A 19,635-nucleotide genomic window follows, 5' to 3' on the forward strand; every position below is an offset into this window, starting at 1 on the left:
GTATAATTAAAGATAAAAATAAAAGAAGACTTAAATAGATTAGAATTCCTATGAGATGGGCCCCTGTGTAGCTTTTCATTAAGGTCTAATTTCTGACAGGCACAGATAAGAGGAGGCCAGCTCCTCTCCCCCATTTCTGGAATTTGATTTTAGAAAGAGCAGGAAGGGATTTTTTAAAGGTGGGGAGCTCCCAGGTCTCAACAGGCAGGAGCAGAACTCCATGTGGTTCTGGCCCCTTTCTCCCTGGAAACGAACTAAAACAAAACAAAACTGTGGTTTGCTTTTTTAATTTTTTTTCTTTTAAATAATAAAGGATCATATGTGTGAAGAAAACCAGCTTGGGTTTGAGGTCTTTCCTGGATGAACCTCATAAGCCAAAGTTGGGATAAACATGGAAGAAGAGACAGGGGAGGGGAGAACTGTGGTGGGAATGACTAAAGAACAGAAAATAAGACCAAATACTCTTGCTGATCTAATTATTTATATACCTAAATCCTATCTAGCCTCCAGGGCTTGTTCGAAAGGATGGCCTGTAGGAAGCTCTCCATGACTATACCACTTCGATGTCATTGCTTGGCATCCTTTTTATACTTGCAATTAGCTCCACCTGATCACCAGGTGAGTCCCACATAATAATCTTATATTCCCAGAAGAAAAGGTAGGGATTTTTCTTTATTCTGTGTCTGATGCTATTCTCCAAACACAAACATCTTGTATAGATAGATGGATATAGGCGTAGATATCACTTACAGGTTTACAAATGAAAATGCAAGTCAGTTTCATATGTTAAAATTTGGTAAACTTGTCTCATTTCTCTGCCTCTTGCTAGTGGAAGCTGAACCCCTATATTTTGGCCATTGCTCTATGCTTTAACTTCCATGGTGGAATTTGTGCTATTCATGTGCTATGTGTACTCAAATAAAAAAGTTTCCATTTTTTAATATTTTTAAAATTTTTTAAGTTTGGAAAATCTATTCGTTAGAATCAAAATCACACATGGGCATGAACCCAGCTGAATTCTTTCTATAAAAGATGTATCCTCACTTTTGTATGTTATTTTCTTATATAGCATCTATTTGTAAATTTAAACAATAATAATTAAAAAGAAATGAGGTCTATCTAAAATGACAAAATTGAAAACTATATCTCAGGCATAAATAATCTGAATTTGTCAAGTTAACCTAAACATGACTTTCATGACAAATTAACCAACAGGACCAAATAGAGAATTTGTTCAGATATTATCAAATAAATAACACACCAGAAGAGTTTTACCAAAGATTTATTGAAGCAGAAAAACAAGTTGGTTGGATACTTGCTGGAGGAAAAAAAAAAAGCAGTTTTAATGGTATTCAAAAATACTTTTTAAAAAGTATTCTAGCACAAGACTTCTTCATAAACTAGATTATGGTGTAAACTTTTTTTCTAAATCTTTTAGGAGTGTCGGTGGTTAAGAACTAGAGCTTATTCCTACTCCAAATCTATCTTGCGCTTTTGAAAAACTGCAGAAAGGCACTTGGAAGATGTTCCTTTAGGATATGGATTTCTTTTTTATTCTTGCTGGTAATATATTGCTGCACTGAGTGTATGCAGTGTTCATTCAAGATCATCGTGATGCTGAGAAGTTTCATTGATAACCTGTTAAAAAATAAAACTCAAATCAAATATAATACTACATACTAAAGATTAAATTATCCCATAAATCATGGCAAAGAAAAATCCTACTAAACATATAATTTATCATGCAAGTTGGAAGATTATGTTGGTTCTGCAAGGGTTACAGCTAAGAGGGACCGATACGTATGCAAAACACTTGTTCTTAGCCAAAAGGCCAAGAAACTACCTATGCAAGACACTCTTCACCTACAGGCAATGAATGTAAGCACCCAAGAGAATGCTGTGACTTGCAAAGAGAAAACTTCTTAAAAAACTGGGTTTATGAAGGATGCTATCATATCCTTTGAATCAACATTTAAAAGCAATTCAGTCATATTAAAATGTACAGCAAGTACATTTCAAATTTAAGTGCAGGGGGAAGGTTTCATGAAGATTATAATAAATTGCAACCATTTCTTTCCTGGCACAGAGAGGTAACAAGGAACTAATTGATCATATGGCACATCCTTGTACTATATAGACAGGCTTAAGGGTCTCTTTATCACAAGCATGGAGGACTGACAAGGCCATATGTCCCGGATCAAAACATTTCTGATACTGAGGTAGTCTAGGAAGTAACTTAAGGAGGTTTTACTCCCATTTCATTTAAGTACCCTAGCAAACCTAAACTAATTTGGGAATTCAGGAAGAAGATGGCCATCTTGCCCTCACATCTAGGAGCCAAATAATTAGTTGGCTGTGTGTAGTGCTAACAGAAGCAGCCTATTCCTTTTTTTAGTAGGCATGAGTGAAACCTGAACTTCTCAAATTACCTAGCTCCATCTGGGATGCAGATGTGTTGATTTAAAATCAATACATATCAATGCCTGTCTTAGGTTATTCCGTTTTTTATTTAAAAGACACCAACCTGTCCATCTCTAGTTTCAACCGTCTTAATCAGAAGGGTCCTTTTGGAGTGGGTGTCAACCAGAGGGAGTGAATCCAGATTAGTTTCTGAATAAATAAACAGATCAAAAATGAGTAATACTGAAATTTTTTTTAAAACCAAGTAACCATTTTACTCAAACAATTATGACTATTTTTTTTTTTGCAATTGCTCAAAGTGCTACTTTCAAGAGAATTCTAGAGTATTTTCTGTTTGCAAACACAGGGCCTGACACACTTGAGCATTGGGATGAGCTAGTAGGAAGAAATAAAATGGAGTTTGCATTTAACTCAAAGCATAAAATGCAAGAGAGTACATGGATTTGAAAATTATGGATGTTTTATAGAATTTTCTCTCATATGGCATTTTTCAGGTATCATAAAAACATAAGTGCTTTACCCTAAACACAATGGTTACAAGCTGCCAAAATTTTTCATAAAGGAAAATATAATGCTTACCTCTCAGGTTCAGGGAGGCAAAGTTTGGAAGAGGCAGAGAAATCCTATAAACAGAAAAACAGTAAAATTGTTGGAAAACAACTTCAACTACAAATTTATATACTTCTCGTTTTCATCAAATAAGAAAATTTACTCTTGTAAATCATGCATTAGGGATTTGATCAGAAGCTTTACCCACGGTTGGTCTCATTAGCACATTTATTTTACTACATGCTTTTTCTCCCCAGGGGCATGAAATGGGGGCATTACAGAATGAGAAGAGTGTACGCTTTGGCAGAGTTATGGGTTCAAATCCCAGCTCTGCTACTTATTTATTTATTTTTTTTTTTTGAGACAGAGTCTCGCTTTCTTGCCTAGGCTAGAGTGAGTGCCGTGGCGTCAGCCTAGCTCACAGCAACCTCAAACTCCTGGGCTCGAGTGATCCTTCTGCCTCAGCCTCCCGGGTAGCTGGGACTACAGGCATGCGCCACCATGCCCGGCTAATTTTTTATATATATATCAGTTGGCCAATTAATTTCTTTCTATTTATAGTAGAGACGGGGTCTCGCTCTTGCTCAGGCTGGTTTTGAACTCCTGACCTTGAGCAATCCGCCCGCCTCGGCTTCCCAAGAGCTAGGATTACAGGCGTGAGCCACAGCGCCCGGCCTCTGCTACTTATTAACTCTAACTAGGGCAAACCACTCTCTCTGAACCTAAATTCCTCACCTATAAAGAGTGGAAAGTAGCTGCTTTGAAGAAAGATTCTAAAGACAAATGAGGTAATACACGCAAAGCAAGTGGCATGGTACCCTAGCACATAGTGGCTACTAATTCATGCAAGTCTGGGTTCTGTACCTGCTCTCCTCGCCTTCCAGCAGCTTCCTGTAGGTGGCAATCTCAATGTCAAGAGCCATCTTCACGTTGAGCAGGTCTTGGTATTCACGAAGGTGGCGGGCCATCTCCTCCTTCATATTCTGGATCTCATCCTGCAGGCGGCCGATAGTGTCTTGGTAGTTAGCAGCTTCGACAGCAAAGTTCTCTTCCATTTCACGCATCTGGCGTTCCAGGGACTCGTTCTGCAGAAGACGAGAAAGGCCCCGATGTTATTTTCCAGAAAAATCCCAGCTATTCCCAGAACCTTTTACAAACCCTTTGCAATCATTTCCCTTCAGTGGCAAATGGTGACTACTCTAATTTTCGGTGGAGAATACAATTGCTAAGTCCTTCTCATTAGAAGCAAATGATACATGCAAGCTAAGACCTTCAAGGTCTCCATCAGGTGCTTTTTTGGGTCTGTCTTGATAACTCATTTTCTTTGCCTTAAACTAGAAATTGCACTTGACATTTTGTTCAGGTGTCGCCATTCACTTGGGCAATAGACTGGGTCATTATTTTCCCTCCTTTCCTGCACAGTTGGTACTCACAGTTCCTTTAAGAGCATCCACTTCGCAGGTGAGGGACTGCACCTGTCTCCGGTACTCATTGGACTCCTGCTTGGCTTGGCGCAAGGCATCGTTGTTCCGGTTCGCAGCCTCGGAGAGGTCAGCAAACTGTCGGGAAGAAATTAGAAATGTAGGTTGCCCACACTTAAGTCTTTTGACTATCTAAGGAAAGGAAATCATTATTTCCACTCAATGTCTTCCAGGATGGGTCTACATTTCTGTTTTGAAAGCCAGGGAAACAGCAGTGGAATACTGATATGGGTATTTTCAATAAGAATCCACTTTCTCCTGGGCTCATTAAATATGGTGGAGGGCAGAGATGGGGTGTTGGAGTTTGCTTGGAAGTGGGGCTAGTGGAAAGAGTCAGCTGTTCTAAAGGAGGGGATGTGAACACGAAGTTAAAGCCAGCTTTGGACTGGAGCTAAAAGATATTTGGGAGTCACAGACAGGTACAGCGTTTTCAGAACAACGCTTTTATTTTATTCGAGCCACACTAACTCGTTTCGTACCTTGGACTTGTACCACTCTTCTGCCTCCTGCAGGTTCTTGGCGGCCACGCTTTCGTACTGCTGGCGAACGTCTCGCAGGGCAGCCGTGAGGTCAGGCTTGGAAACGTCCACGTCGATTTGGACGTGTTGTTCCTGAATCTGGGCCTGTAGCTCTTGGATTTCCTAAAGAAAGGACAAAGAGAAGGTCAGCCAAGCCAGGTAGGGAAACAGCGTCACCCCTCATTCATTCATTAGAAGTTATTCCACAAACCTCGTCGTGTAGTTTCTTCAAAAAGGCAATCTCTTCTTGCAAGGATTCCACTTTACGTTCAAGGTCAAGACGTGCCAAAGACGCATTGTCAACATCCTGTTTTGAAAAGAGAAAAGACAGGACATGGAAGATGAGAAGGTCTGAGGCTTATCTCATTTATTCATTGTAAATGAACCATCTGAACCTAGTCTCTTTACTATGGAAAAGGTGTTTAAAAGGCATTCAGTGCTATAATACACTGTGCTTTTTTCTCCTTATTAATACATTTGAATTGCGATCCATTGTGTGTACTTAAGGTGGCACTCAGTTTAAAATTAAACAAATGTCCACAAACACGGTAAACTGCACTCCATCATTACTGAATCCACATTTTACCAGTGACATTTAAAAAACATTTTTTTTAATCTAGAATTCAGTGCCACAGCATTTTAAAGATTCATTTCGTAATTTCACAGACTAACATGATGATAGGGTTTGGCCAAATCTCACAACTTCTTGTGTTCCTGAGTATAGGGAGAATAGAAACTTGTGTTTCAAAAGTTTTAGCTGTTTTTTCTTTACTCAAATCTTCTGAAACTTATCCTTAGGCTCCAAAGCAAATATGTAGTTATCTGGCATCCAGGTTACAAGGCTAAATTTATATCAAGTAGCAATTTGATGTTGCAATTCAGGGTATGCATCGCCACAGAGGCAGTTCAGGAAAATAAAGAATGGAAATGCAATTCTGTATTGTATTTGGTTTCCTTTCTCTGAAGCATTGTTCCCCTGACTCATCCTGGAAGGGTGTGTCTATCTTTTTCACTCGCCACTTTGTCAACTCAGTAACTTCGCCTGTTTCAGAATGACTGGTCAGAGCACTTGTGGATAATAAAATTATATGTAGAATTCTTTCTGATCTAGCTATCCCTCCATGTTTCCATTAGCAAAGTGCTACATTCCAAATCGGAATATGTAATCTTGCAAATAAGATTTTATTTCCCCACAAGGGAATGCCATGTGGATTGCTCATCTTGTAAGAAATTATATTTGGAGTACAGTTTATAGTCTTACAGTATGAAACTGTTGAGACTCTTCAATCAACTTCATGGAAATGTGAACGGGGAATGGATGATAATCTAAAAACCAGACTTGAGGAAAACATTCATTTTTGCGTGTTAAACCCTAGAAAAGATATAAAAGATATTTTTCTAACCTCAAAAAGAAAGTTCCATGTGGCAATCTATTATATTGAAGAGATTGAGGAATTTTACTTAATTCCTAAACAAAAGATCTTTTAAATTATTTTTGCTTTATATTAACTCACTGCTCTGCAGAAAATATTGCAGGTGTGATGATCACAAATGCTCAAGGACTAAAATGAACCATACATCACTGTGTTTAAATTAATTTGGTGCATGCATTTCAGCTTCAAAATGTGCTTTGCAGCAAATAGCAGTAAATGTTTCCAGGAAATAAAACTATAAACTGTATTGAAAATCTTCCTGCTTGTGCATTCTAATTTTAAGTTAAAAAAGTTAAAAATCCTTTTTTAATCCATTTAACTTTGCAGTAAAATCCCTTTACTTAAAATTCCATTTTTCAGCCTTAGGTTTATTTTTTTTATTCATGGAGAGAGTGCCAAAGAACACAAGAAAGGCCTCTCAAAATGTCAGGTATGCCTATAGCTTTAAGAGCTGTTCCCATCACATACTTCACAAGTCTGGACCAGATATTAGATAACGGATGTTAGCAAATACTTGTGTCCAATTAGAACCGCTCTTGCATCATTACATATTCAATAAGAATGTAGCCTGTTGCAGAGCTTCTCTGGGAACACAAAGGCTCCTATTATTTCCGTCCAGAGCCACCACACTTGCCAGAATGTCTGTATCTACATTCCATAGTGAAGCCCATGGAAACCATTAATACCCGTCAGCCGAGCGGCCAGATGGCTCCTTTTCACCCTTATTAGATCACGAAATAGTTGTGCATAGTGATACTTTCATCTAGCTTTAATGCCACAATAGGACTTGCAGAGAAGAAAAGAAACTTGCTGGCTTGATTCCAGTTCAACTAAGTTTCTTATCCTCCAACTTGTTTTACATTTTAAACCACAGGGCAGAACTGTGCTTTTTCGTGGCCTTGTAAAAAATTAGACGACTAGAGCAAACCACAATCTAAATCAAACTGTAACTGTTCGAAATCAGAATGTCAATGTGTTGCAAAAATGAGTCGGGAAAACATTTTTTTTTAAAAAAAAATAGAAATCTTGAAACAAAGTAAAAAGACTTTCTTTTTGTCCTAAGGAACAGTGTAAATCATTCAAGGTTTGTAATTTTTTTAGTTTTTTTTTTTTTTTTTTTTAATTAAGAGAGGCTCCCATCCGTGGACTCTCCGCCACTAGGGGGCTTTTTATGCACTGCCGTGAAGCTTTGAACTTTTTAGACTTGGGCTAAGTAACTTTCTAGAATTGCCCGTGGGTTGGTTGGGTGGAGCCCGGCGGCTGCGAGTGGGGGGAGAGAGTACAAACCTGTCTGAAAGATTGCAGGGTGCTCTCGGCTTCCTCTCTCTGAAGCATCTCCTCCTGCAATCTGAAGCGGTTGCACATTAACCAAAGGGGAACCGGGAAACCGCCAGGGGCGGGGCGGCCACACCCAACCACCACGTCGCCGCGCCCGCACTACAGCACCCGCCGCGCCACCTCCGCGGGCGGCCGGCTCCCGCGGCCTGCAGGCCTGCTGCCCCCGGCAGGTTGGAGCGGGACCTCGGGGACAGAGTAGAAGAACGGTCACAGTCCCCGCACCGACCTGCAGGAGAACCCCGCCCACCCCCCGCCCCCGGGGAGCCTCTGCCATCCCTTTGTCTCGCTTCCTCCGCGGCGGTCCCCTCCTTCCTCCGCCCGCCCCGGGGCCTGGCAGCCCGCCAGAAGGGGCCAGGAAACTTTCTGAAAGTTTGGGGGAATCGCTCTCATTGAGACAAAGGGACTTCAACTGCAGACAGAGCGGTAGTTTTAAGAAACCTGTAACTTGCAACGGAGCGTTCTTGGGCAAGAAGTGGCGGCGCAGAGGAAACGCTAACTGCTAGGTCCGGGCTCTGGGCGGGGCTGTGTCGCCGCAGCCACAGCCCCGCTCCCCGCCGTCCCCCAGGCAGCTGCCACCGGGGCCACATCCCCAAGGGCGTGGCAGCCCCTCGCAGGGGCGCCCCTCTCCCTCTCTTTCCCGCCCTCCCGAGGCCCCGCGAGTTGCGTGGGCACCGCCTTACTTCTCCCGGAGCCGCATGATGTCCTCGGCCAAGTTGTCGCGCTCCACCTCGACGCGGGCCTTGTCGTTGGTGAGCTGGTCCACCTGCCGGCGCAGCTCCCGCATCTCCTCCTCGTAGAGGTCCCCCAGGCGCGACTTGCCCTGGCCCTTGAGCTGCTCGAGCTCGGCCAGGAGGATCTTGTTCTGCTGCTCCAGGAAGCGCACCTTGTCGATGTAGTTGGCGAAGCGGTCGTTGAGCTCCTGCAGCTCCACCTTCTCGTTGGTGCGGGTGTTCTTGAACTCGGTGTTGATGGCGTCGGCCAGCGAGAAGTCCACCGAGTCCTGCAGCAGCCGCACGCCCGGCACGCTGCTCCGCAGGCGCACGGCCGAGGAGCGCGTGACATACGCGCCGCCCGGGGACGAGGCGTAGAGGCTGCGGCTGGTGCTGGGGCGCAGCGCGCTGCCCAGGCTGTAGGTGCGGGTGCTCGAGGTCACGTAGCTCCGGTTGGAGCTCGGCCGGCTCCCGGTGCCGGGGCCACCGAACATCCTGCGGTAGGAGGACGAGGACACGGACCTGGTGGACATGGCTGCGGAGGGTGGCGGTGGGCTGGGCAGCTGCGGTGGGGAGCACTGGCTCCGGGAGGTGAGGCGAGCGCGGGCGCGGCGGGTGTGGGCGGTGGGAGCGCTGCTGCTGCTGCTGCTGCTGCGTCTCTGGCGCGGGGACCCCGGAGCGAGAGTGGCAGAGGACGGGACCCCGCCGAGGGCTGTGTTTTTATAACCGGGGTACGCCAGAGGGTCCCCTCCCACTGCCATCCCAGCCGCGGAGCGCGCCAGCCAATGGGGACCCGGCGAGAAGCGAGGAGGGTGGGCGGGGGTTTGGGGCGTGGGCGCCCTCGAGCCTTCCTACTCGGCGGCCCGGGACTGGGCATGGTCCCGTTACTTTTAGGGCTGGGCTGGAACTTGCAGGGGCTTTCCTGATGGTGGCCCGAGCTCTGCTCACGCCTGGGTGCTGAAAAAGGCGGGGTCGCTCGGTGGCGGGGGGACCCGCCCGGGCTGGACCGGAGGGGTCCCAGGCATCGAGCCAAAGGGGCGGGTGGGAGGGGTGCGCGCGCGGCGGCCACCGAACTGTGGTCAGCTGGGAGCCGGGGAAGGGGAGGGGACCCGCGGGCAAAGGAGCGGGAAGAGGGGGAGTGAGGGATTCAGCAGATTGGAAGGCGCCGAGAAAGAAACAAAGAGCGCCTGAGATTGGAGCGCAGGGTGGGGTCGCACGCAGCCGGGGACGCAGGGCGCAGGCCCCCCGCACAGCCTCGCGCACCGCCCGCTTTGAAAGTGGGGGTGCTCCGGCCCACGCCTCTTTTCAGCGGCTTATCTTGGGGTGGACATGGGGCGGTTCTGTTTAGGGACCTAACGGGCTCAGTCCAGCTTCGAGCGGCTGGAGCTGCGACGAGGCAGCCGAGGAAAGCCCGGGGGAGAGGGGTGGGGTCGCTGAGTCACCAGCGGTGACTCACGGCGTCCGGCTGTCCCGCCGAGGTTGAGGGCTCCTAGCGGTTCAGGGGAAACCGTTAGACGGGACTGACTCAAGTGTGCGCGGGCCCAGCGCGTAGTTTGCCCAAAGTCTCACCGATTTAAAGCTGGGCTGCAGCTTTGATGTGCGCGGTCCGGCCTTGGGTGCAAGAGAGCGCCCCTAAGTTCTTACGAACTCGCCAAAGCCTGGCTTTGCTCCAGGGCGCGAACTTCTCATTAGCGAGAAACTTCTGCAGACCCTGGAGAGCCGCCAAACGCGGGCCTCTGGGATCACGAATTCACTCCGGGAAAACTTTTTTTTTTTCTTTTGCAGAGTTCCCTCCCACCCTTCCCTCCGGTCTCCTCCGGCTCTTCCCCCTCTCCTCCCCGCCCCCCATGTAACCACACCCGACTTTTTAGCAAGATCTGAAAGTTCTAGGTGAAAGAGGAAACTCAACGTTTGTAGTTTCAAAATCACGTTCAATGATCACTGGTTTTTCTGCTAGCGGGAGTCATTAAAGGTATAATCTGAGCCAATTAAAGAATTAATTAGGTGTTGCTTAAAAAAAGCCCAATTCGATTAATGAGTTCAAATGAAAGGCGATTACGTAACGCAAATGACGAGAATGTTTGGAGGAAATAGATTTGTGTGTGACTTTTGGGACAGCGACGCACAGTGCAGGATTCCGGTGACTTGTCGGGGGAAATGTCACGGGTCCTGTTTTGCAGAAGAAATCGTGCAATTGGCCTTGGAGTGCGAGGGAGAGAACTGTCCACAGAGCAAAAAACTTCGGGTCCAGGACACAGAGAGAGGGAGTGTTTGGATTCGGCCACTTTAACCTTTCCAGGGAAATCACTCAGCTCGAGGGCCATTGTTTCAATATTATTATAGTAACGTGCAGAACTTGAGTAGTTATTACCCCCCAGGGGTGATGAAGAAAGGAAAGGCGAACCAGTCTTGTGATTAAGTAGCAATTGAAAAAGCTCAGTTTTTCTGAGTATTTAGAAGATTTATGGGGCACTGAAAGGATTGCCTGCAGGAAGACTGTAAAATTGATTCTACAGTGGGTAAATAGGAGAAAGAAAGTATTTATCTTTCTCTGTTTTGAGGGGGGAGGCCCAGGGAGGAGGGGTACAGGAAGTTACCAAGCATTTTAGAAAAATAGAGTCAAATGAAGGATTTAGTCTTCTTTGGACAAGGCTCTTTCAGGGAATGTTTTGTTTATGTCACCTGTGTGAGTTCTGGCAAACCCTGGCACTGCCAAGGTGGAGCTGCAGGACCCTCTACTGTCCCCCAGCTCTCTTGCTGTGACTTTGTTTTCTCATTCCCTGGGAGGCTGCGGGTCATTCTGCAAGAGCATTCCTGGGGCTTGGCGCCCTGGAGGACTAGCTCACGCTCCACACGGTTTAGTTACTATCTTGTTCTCTGAGAGCCCTTTATTCAAGCCACTGCTCAGCAAATGTCACCATTGTGAGCTTGCCTGGAACTTTTAGGGTGAGAAAAGCGATCTCCCCTTGGGAGGAAGAGAGAGTGACCCTCACTGCTACATGCAATGCGGATACCAGGGCAATGTGGTAGTGCTCTCAGGAGACACTTGCTGATGGTCACTTTGGAAAATGAGAGTAAGGCAGCGGTGCAGTGTGGCAGTGGTTCCCTGTTGTCACCATAGCAGATTCCCCAGGGCTGTACTGAGGTCTCCTGGGGAGAGCCCTGGCCCTCCTCACCCTCTGAGGGGTAGGCCTTCCTCCTAAGCTGTCCTCGTTCTGTGTCTTGGGGCTGTGATAGGCTGCTCTCTTGCCACAGCTGATATAGTTGCTTGATATTTACAAAATATACGAAAATATATATATGTACTACACACACATATCCACATAGAGTATTCACAAGTGTCCTTCCTATTGGAAATTGCCATAGTTCAGAGTGGACTGCAAGAGAAGTAGAAGCTGCAAAAGCACTTTTACCCATTCTCATAAAATGCATGAGGCTTAAGAATTCATTTCGTTCTGAGTTAAGATATACAGTGCCCAGCGCAGTGCCTCAGACCAATGGGTAAGAGCCGTCAGTGAGAGAAATCAGTAAGTCTGGACTCACATCCTTGCGTAAGATAACTCACTCTGCTACCTCTGTTCTTAGGCACCTTTCAGAAGTAACCAGCATACAGACAAAGACTTCTCGGTTTTCATATTTATTTTTCGATTGCTATGACAACCTATCTCGGAAGTATATTTAAGTGCTAGACGAGGACATGGCTTTAAACCACTGCATGATGCAAGTTGCGCATTCATGAAGACGAGGTGGCACGATTTGTAGGCCAGGCGTAAACATGACCACATCTAAAGTACTAACAGTGATTTTGGAATTTGCAAGCTGTGGTGATGTCAGTTGCATTGGGTGACTTGAACTGACAGACCAGCCAGCCGTGTGGACAGGAGCTTAGTGGCCTATGGAGGCTTTGGGAAAGCTGGCCAGCAGGAGGTCACACCAAGAGGACAGCTGCTCACAGGACTGTCTGGGTGGAATGTTAGAAATGACAAGGGGGGAAAAGTGAGAGGGCGGAAACCGCGGCAAAAGCTAAAAGGCATGGAAATAAAGATAACAACAAATGATCTAATAAGTGCTTTAATTTTTGTACCTGCTAAATGACAGGCACGGTGTGTCCATTTAACTTAATGTTCTCACAGCATCCTGCAAGATAGACTCCAACATCCGTTTCACAAATGAGACTAAGACTAAAGCTAACAATCTCCTCGTGGTTGTATAACTAGCAGAGGAAGAAAGAAGGGGACAAGAATTTGAATTGAGGCCTTTCTCATTCTAAATGCAGTCAATGGCACTTGTCTTTCTCTTTGCCTTGAAGACGAAATTTTGCTTTCTATCCACCGGTTCGATTCACACATACTATTTCGGGATTGACTGTGTTCCAGGAACTGAAGAGACAGGACGATTAACATGGATCTTTCCGTGAAGGAGCAGATTCCTAGAGGAACTTGGCAGACACCTAGAATATCATATTTTATGTTTTTCAAATGATCCATAATACATAAGAAGGAAGATTCGTTTTCATCTGCACTCTAAACCCTTACTTTTATTTGTGAGTTTAACAATTTCACCCAGTCTCTGTTCTGTCTTTTCAGCGGCATCACGTGCAACGTTGGGTTTAGCTCTTCTCTCGCCCTAAAACCCACCAACCACAGCAGCTTCCCTTCCTAATTTCCCTTTCTATTCAGGGCAACACAGCAAAGTAACGAGATTGGAAACTTTCATCATTGCCACTTCCTTACTCTTGGATCCCTCAGATCTAACGGGTGTCACGTACCACTGCTTTCCCATTCACTCCTGTCACGTTGCTGCCCCTCTCGTCCAAGCCATCTCATGCATCATCCAGCAGTATTGCAACTGGCTTCCCTTCCTTCCAGCTTTCCTTTCTGCCACCAATGCATCTTTCGGCTGTAACCCTCTTAAAAACTTTGTTGTTAAGACTCCCCGATGATCCAAAGAGATCAATTGCTCACCCCATCCCTCGAATGTACGTTTCATGAGTGCAAGGATTGGTCTCTCACTCACTACTCAATCTCTAACCAGTAGAGAAGAGGCACCCACAATTGTCGAATGTACCGTGTTTCCCCGAAAATAAGACAGGGTTTTATATTTATTTTTCCTCATGAAGACACCCTAGGGCTTATTTTCAGGGGATGTGTTATTTTTTTTTTTTAAGTACGGCACAACAATCTACATTTATTCAAATATAGTTAAGTCGTCTTCTTCTGGAACATCATAACTCTCCAAACCCCGAATTCCATCCTGAATTTCTTGCAGCTCTATTGCCTTTAGAACCATTGGCCCCAGTCTCTCATGTCGAGCACTAGAGCTCTCATGGGGCAGATGAGAAGGGCTGCTCTTCTTCTTTACCACTCTGCAAGGAAGTGCATGGGTTGTGCAGATACGCTGCGTAGCCACGCCCATCACTAGGTCTTATTTTCAGGGTAGTGCTTCTATCCTGCAAATGCTTAGAAATCCTGCTAGGGCTTATATTATGGGTAGGTCTTATTTTCGGAGAAACACAGTATGAGGTTCCTAGAAGGAAAGAATGGGGAATGGGACTAATATTTACTGGTGCTTATTATGTTTAAGCACTGTGCTAGTCACGGCAGCTATGATTGCATTTAATCTTTATTAGGTATTATGAATCACAACTTTCATTTGTTTACTCAGAACATATTTATTGAATATTTGCCATGTGCCTGGCCCTCTGCCAGACACTGGGGAAGGTGAACAAGGCAGTCATGGCCCAAAGCTTCCTGACACGTAGAGTTGAGTCTGCATGTGTGTATATGTGGTAGAGAGAGACAATACTCAAGCCAAGGAACAAACAAAATACTCACAAGTGGTAATAAACACACGTTTTGCTGAAGAGGAGGTTGAAGCTTATAGCTAATGCGTGGCCTTTGAAAGCTATGCTAAGTATGCACAGCCGTCCTCATTTTCCACTGTTCCCCACTAGGCAGCAATTTCAGTAGGGCCCCAAGATCCCCACTATTCCATGAATGTGCCATATTTTCCCCACCTTCTGGTCTTTCCTGGTAGTAGTCCACTCAACAGGTAGATGCATTCATTTTTTCACACTGCCTGCAATGCTTCTTAGTCTATTCACGTTAGTAAGAAACTCATTATACCTCTAGGGAGCTCATAGCCTTGTAGAAGAATTAGGAGGCACATATAGACCTGGAACACATAGCAGAATGTGGTAAGTGAGTCCTGTGGGAAAGATAAGAATGAAATGCTGAAGGGTTTGCATGAAGAAATAATCGTATCCATTTGGGGGAGACCAGAAAATGTAGTTAGGAAGGATGGTATTTGAGGAATGGGTACAATTTCTACAGCTTATCGTGTTAGAGAAAGGATGCTTGTGCTGATTAAACATTCTAAAAAAATTGTGTAGATGAGAGAGTGCTAGGGACATTTAGGGAACCAGGAAGAATCTCAGGGTTGCTGGATTATGGAGCAGTTGTAGTGGGGGAAGGCAATTGAAAGCTGCCATGGGACCATGCGTTGGAGTACGAAATGCCACAGAGAGGAGTTGATAATTAAGATGGTGGGCAGTGGGAATTCACTGCAATTCTTGACTAAGAGAAAGACATGTTTTGTAGCTGTATTTTAGGGGGTGGAGGCTGAATTGGGGAGGCTGATTTGAGGGCTGCTTGTAGTAGATAAAGTGAGTTGGTAAAGGGAGCTTGAAGCAGAAATGACTACTGGAGCTTGTGAGGTTAGGGGGAGAACAAGCAAAATCAAGTGGGCTCTGAGCTTTCTGGACAGGGTGACTGAGAGAACAGATGCATTCTAGGCAGAAATATTTAGATGGGAAGTTAATATGAAGTGAAGAATGGTCTTTCAGATCCCCTAATCTGGGAATGTCTTCTTTTGTTTATATAAATTAAAATCTCATGAAGCTGAAGTATAACTGGATCATGTGGCTTTACATTTTACAGCATTTCTAATCTGTTCACTTAACGAATAGTTAATGTTGACCATCTTATATTGTCCTTTAGCTGTTCTGAGTCTGTTAGTCTGGATTCCACAGCTAATATAAAATCAGGAACTTCTTTAGTATTCTCTAAAACAGTTTTCAAAAGATCAGAGTAAAAGAAATGTAAAGCTCCTTTCTGAGAGATGTCTTTGAACATTTGGGGAGGAGCAGATAATAGTTCTCTACTGAACAGATATATAATTTTTAACTTCATCGAGGTCTAATTCTCAATCTCTAACAGGGGAATGAGAAGCTGAGAAGTATATAGGAGGAACAAAAGATGTTAATTAACATATGGAGGGCAAACAAAACAAAACAAAATTTCAGCTGATATTAGACAAAGAAGCTAAGCTAGATTTTCAGGATTGGTTTATTTGATCAAAAACAATAGTAACCAAGAAACAAAAAAATCCACCAGTGCAGTTATGAAACCTGATGTCATTTGAGAGATCCCTAGAAGATATCATCACACTTTAGTTACTAGCTGAGTGAGACTGTCACAAGAACTCTAGCAGGTATTTACCTAGTGTGTCATAATGTTGTTTTTGCCTTTTTTTTTGGTGTGGGGGGGTGCGGGGATAGAGAAAAAGGTCATGATACTGCAACCTGGGAATTTACACTGTCTATTTCAAGGAGGTCATGTAGTTCCTAAGTGGTAGAAGTTTATTTCTGGAAATATTTATGTAAGGGATCTAATAATAATAATAATAATAATTTTGTTTTATAGTCCAGTTTTCTTTAAAAGAACTGAAAAAAATTATTAAATAATTTCTGATTTGTCTTTATGGTAACCTGTGATATTGGAAAGAAAGCATTGGTCACCTATATGGTCATAATCTCTTTTCTGTTTATTTAGGAAAAATAAAAGAACTCCATCCTACTTATTTAAAACTGATAAATGAATTGATGGATATTTCCAAAAATGGACAATTGAGAGATGCCTTAACTCTGGCATGTCACATTCACTCATCCAGTGAAATGATTTTCTTCAGCATATTGGGTATTACATTTACTCATGAAAATGTTTGATAGACTCAGAGCTTAAAATATATCCCATGAAGCTTTGGTTTCTAGTTATGGTGACAAAGACAAGTTTGATTTATGGAGGTTAGAAATGAAATTTGGCTTCTAGATATTGGTCTAGGCAAAGAATTTATGAAGAAGACCCCAATGGCAATCACAACAACAAAAATAAATAAATGGCACTTGATTAAATTAAAAAGCTTTTTCACAGTAAGGAAATAATCAACATAGTGAATAGACAACCTACAGAATAGGAGAAAATATTCACAACCTGTACATCTGACAAAGGGCTAATTACCAGAATCTACCAGAAGAGCTGAAGAAAATCAGCAAGGAAAAAAAAAAAAAAAACAACCCCATTAAAAAGTGGGCAAAGGACATGAAGAGAGTATTTTCAAAAGAAGATAGAAAAATGGCCCATAAACATATGAAAAAATGCTCAAGGTCAATAATCATCAGGGAAATGCAAATTAAAACCACAATGAGATATCACCTTACCCCAGTTAGAATGGCTTTTATTAAAAAGTCCAAAAACCATCGATGCTGGTATGGCTGCAGAGAGAAAGAAACATTTATACACTGTTGGTGGGACTGCAAATTAGTGCAACCTCTATGGAAAACAGTATGGAAATTCCTCAAACAACTAAAATAGAGCTACCATTTGATCCAGCAATCACACTACTGGGTATTTACCCAAAGGAAAAGAAGTCTTATCAAAAACACACCTGCACTCGGATGTTTATTGCAGCAAGATTCACAATTGCAAATGCAAACATTCTGCAATCAACCTAAGTGCCCATCAGTTCTTCAGTGGATTAACAAAATGTGACATATGTATACCATGGAGTACTACTCAGCCATGAAAAAGGATGAATTAATGCCTTTTGCAACAATTTGGATGGAACTGGAGGCCATTATCCTAAGTGAAGTATCTAAAGAATGGAAAAAACAAACACCACATAGACTTGCTATTAACTTGGAACTGATGAGCACACATATGAACAGAGGGAAGTAAAACTCAGTGGAAATCAAGGAGTGGGGAGGAGGTGGGAGACATGGGTGAAACCTACCTAAGGGGTACAATGAACACTAACTATCTGGGTGATGGGCACACCTATAACCCTGACTCAAGCATTATAAAAGCGAGCCATGTAACCAAAAACATTTGTACCCCATAATATTTTGAAATAAAAAAATTTTTTAAAATGAAAATAAAAAGACAAAGTGTAAGAAAAAACTCACACAAGTAATCCTAAATGAAGTCATGTAGCAAATGTAAGAAATCAAATGGTGTAATGATAAAACTATGCAAGGCAAAATGATTAAGAAAATTCATTAAATAATAATAAGATGTAACTCAAGAAAGACCATTTGGAGTTAACTGTAGTAGAATAAAGGGATTGGCAGCCCTTTTGGTAATTCTACTGCAATGGTTTCTAAACCACTGAGTAAGGTTTTATATTTCTAATTAGCTAAGTACTACTAGACATATGCACTCTAATGTGATTTATATGGATATGTGGAATAAAGACAACAAATATTGTGGAATTTGAGCTTACTATAGATTAAGTACATATTCTTCATAACATAAATGATGAAAAAATGATCTGATAGTATATTATAACTTACTCATATGCCATCTTTAGAACTTTAGGAGGTTAGACTCGTGCAATTAGAATACACTGCAGAGATCTATATATGTCTGATCAGGGTTTTTATTTTGCTAATTCTGGGCTGACTTTCACAGTCCTTGATTAACTCTGAGTCCTTCAGTGAACTCTAAACAATGATAACCAAGCATACTGTGATATCATGATTAGACCCAGAGTCTGGCTTAGATAGGAAAATGGTAATCATAATAATTGCTTACGTATATCGAGTGCCTACTTTAAGTACTTTTGTGTCTGTTAACTTAGCTAATCCTCACAACAGCCCTATTTGACATATGGAGAAACTGAGTCACAGAGAAGTTAAATAGCTTACTCAAATTCATCCAGCCAGGAAGTGGCAGATCTAGGATTTGAAGCCAGGACTTCTGGTTCCAGACTCCAAGCTTAAACCTCACTGTACTAAGGTACATTATATGCCATGGTAATTTTGTACTGCTGTTGGTGGCACCCCTATTTCCCTTTGATGTTCTTATCATGGTGTCTGCCTACCTCTTTGGGGTATTTCTTTTTTCCTGTTCTGATGCAGCAATGGGACCCATTTTGATTCGGAGAATATTGTGCCCTTCATGAGTCATCAAGAAGTCCATAGACATTTTGAGGGGTTTTCTGTGGAGATCTCATTTCTTAATTCTGACTCAACCCACCAGAATGAATTGATAATTATGACATTTGAATCCTGCTTACATTTAAATGAATAGCAATGCTTAACCACATTTGCTAGTGGAAAAGAAAGAAACTGAACACATTTTTGAAACACATTACCTCTGCAAGTAAGAACAACTTCTCCCCATGCTCTCTCTCTATTAGTATGAATTTTAGGGAAATTTGTTAAGGTTTTAGTTCTAATTTAGTACTGATATTTTGCAATCCAAGAATTCCAAGAATAATGGGAGAGTTTGCTGAAGTGAGAGGAGACTTGGGGAATCACAGGGCTACTAAGATTCTCAAGATCAAACCAAAGCAGCATTCCTGATTATATGAGCTAACTACCCAGTTTTTAAGTTTTCCTGGGCAATACTAATCGCGTTGCTTTTGTATATCAGATTTCCCCAAGTAAGGCTCATGGACACCAGCTTTATTATAAAATAAAGCATGCTTAATGTACTTCACGTGTATGCAAAGGCAAGAGCAGCCCATATCACAGTCCTAAAGTGGATATAGGGGAAATGAATGCAGACAAGTGTTAAAAAGCCTGGTGAAATCCTAACTCAGTAGGTGACATGATCACCTCATAGATTGGATTATTCTGAAGAGAGCCGGCAACTCCATTCAGTGGATGTATTCTGAGTCCTTATGTATATGCCAGGCTCTCTGTTAGGTGCTAAGGACACAGAAATGAATAAAACTTTACCTTCCTTCTCTCTCAGAGGGCACCTAATCTACTCCTCTCTTCTCTGTTACATTATTTTGTCTGTAAGTCTTGCATAATGATGTGGCCGCGTTCAGATCTAGTGGAATAGTTTCCTAATAACTCCCTAAAGTCCTTGGTGAAAGAGCCTTGACTTTTACTCTGAAA

The 19,635-nt window shown here is 43.1% G+C and overlaps 1 protein-coding gene across 1 annotated transcript; it reads right to left on the minus strand.

The window, feature by feature from the left end:
- Positions 1–1,265: 1,265 nt before the first annotated feature.
- Positions 1,266–9,226, minus strand: VIM (vimentin). Its single transcript, XM_012753762.2, has 9 exons — positions 8,421–9,226; positions 7,690–7,750; positions 5,181–5,276; positions 4,931–5,092; positions 4,404–4,529; positions 3,835–4,055; positions 3,001–3,044; positions 2,525–2,610; positions 1,266–1,638 (listed from the first exon to the last, which is right to left on the minus strand). The coding sequence occupies exons 1-9, from the start codon at positions 9,209–9,211 to the stop codon at positions 1,597–1,599; spliced, it is 1,629 nt and encodes a 542-aa protein (XP_012609216.2). The 5' UTR covers positions 9,212–9,226; the 3' UTR covers positions 1,266–1,596.
- Between the last annotated feature and the right edge of the window lie 10,409 nt (positions 9,227–19,635).

This window comes from Microcebus murinus, chromosome 25 (genome assembly GCF_040939455.1).
Source record: "Microcebus murinus isolate Inina chromosome 25, M.murinus_Inina_mat1.0, whole genome shotgun sequence".
In the NCBI taxonomy this organism is placed as follows: Eukaryota; Metazoa; Chordata; class Mammalia; order Primates; family Cheirogaleidae; genus Microcebus; species Microcebus murinus.

What these genes read in the sequence shown, in the direction of transcription:
- VIM (XM_012753762.2), bottom strand. Translation starts at nt 9,211, where the DNA reads ATGGCAGTGGGAGGGGACCCTCTGGCGTACCCCGGTTATAAAAACACA. An exon ending in CCCTGCAATCTTTCAGACAG is followed by an intron (nt 5,277 to 7,689) that starts GTTTGTACTCTC and finishes TTTTCAAAACAG; the next exon opens with GATGTTGACAATGCGTCTTT. An exon ending in CTGGAAGGCGAGGAGAGCAG is followed by an intron (nt 3,045 to 3,834) that starts GTACAGAACCCA and finishes TTCTGTTTATAG; the next exon opens with GATTTCTCTGCCTCTTCCAA.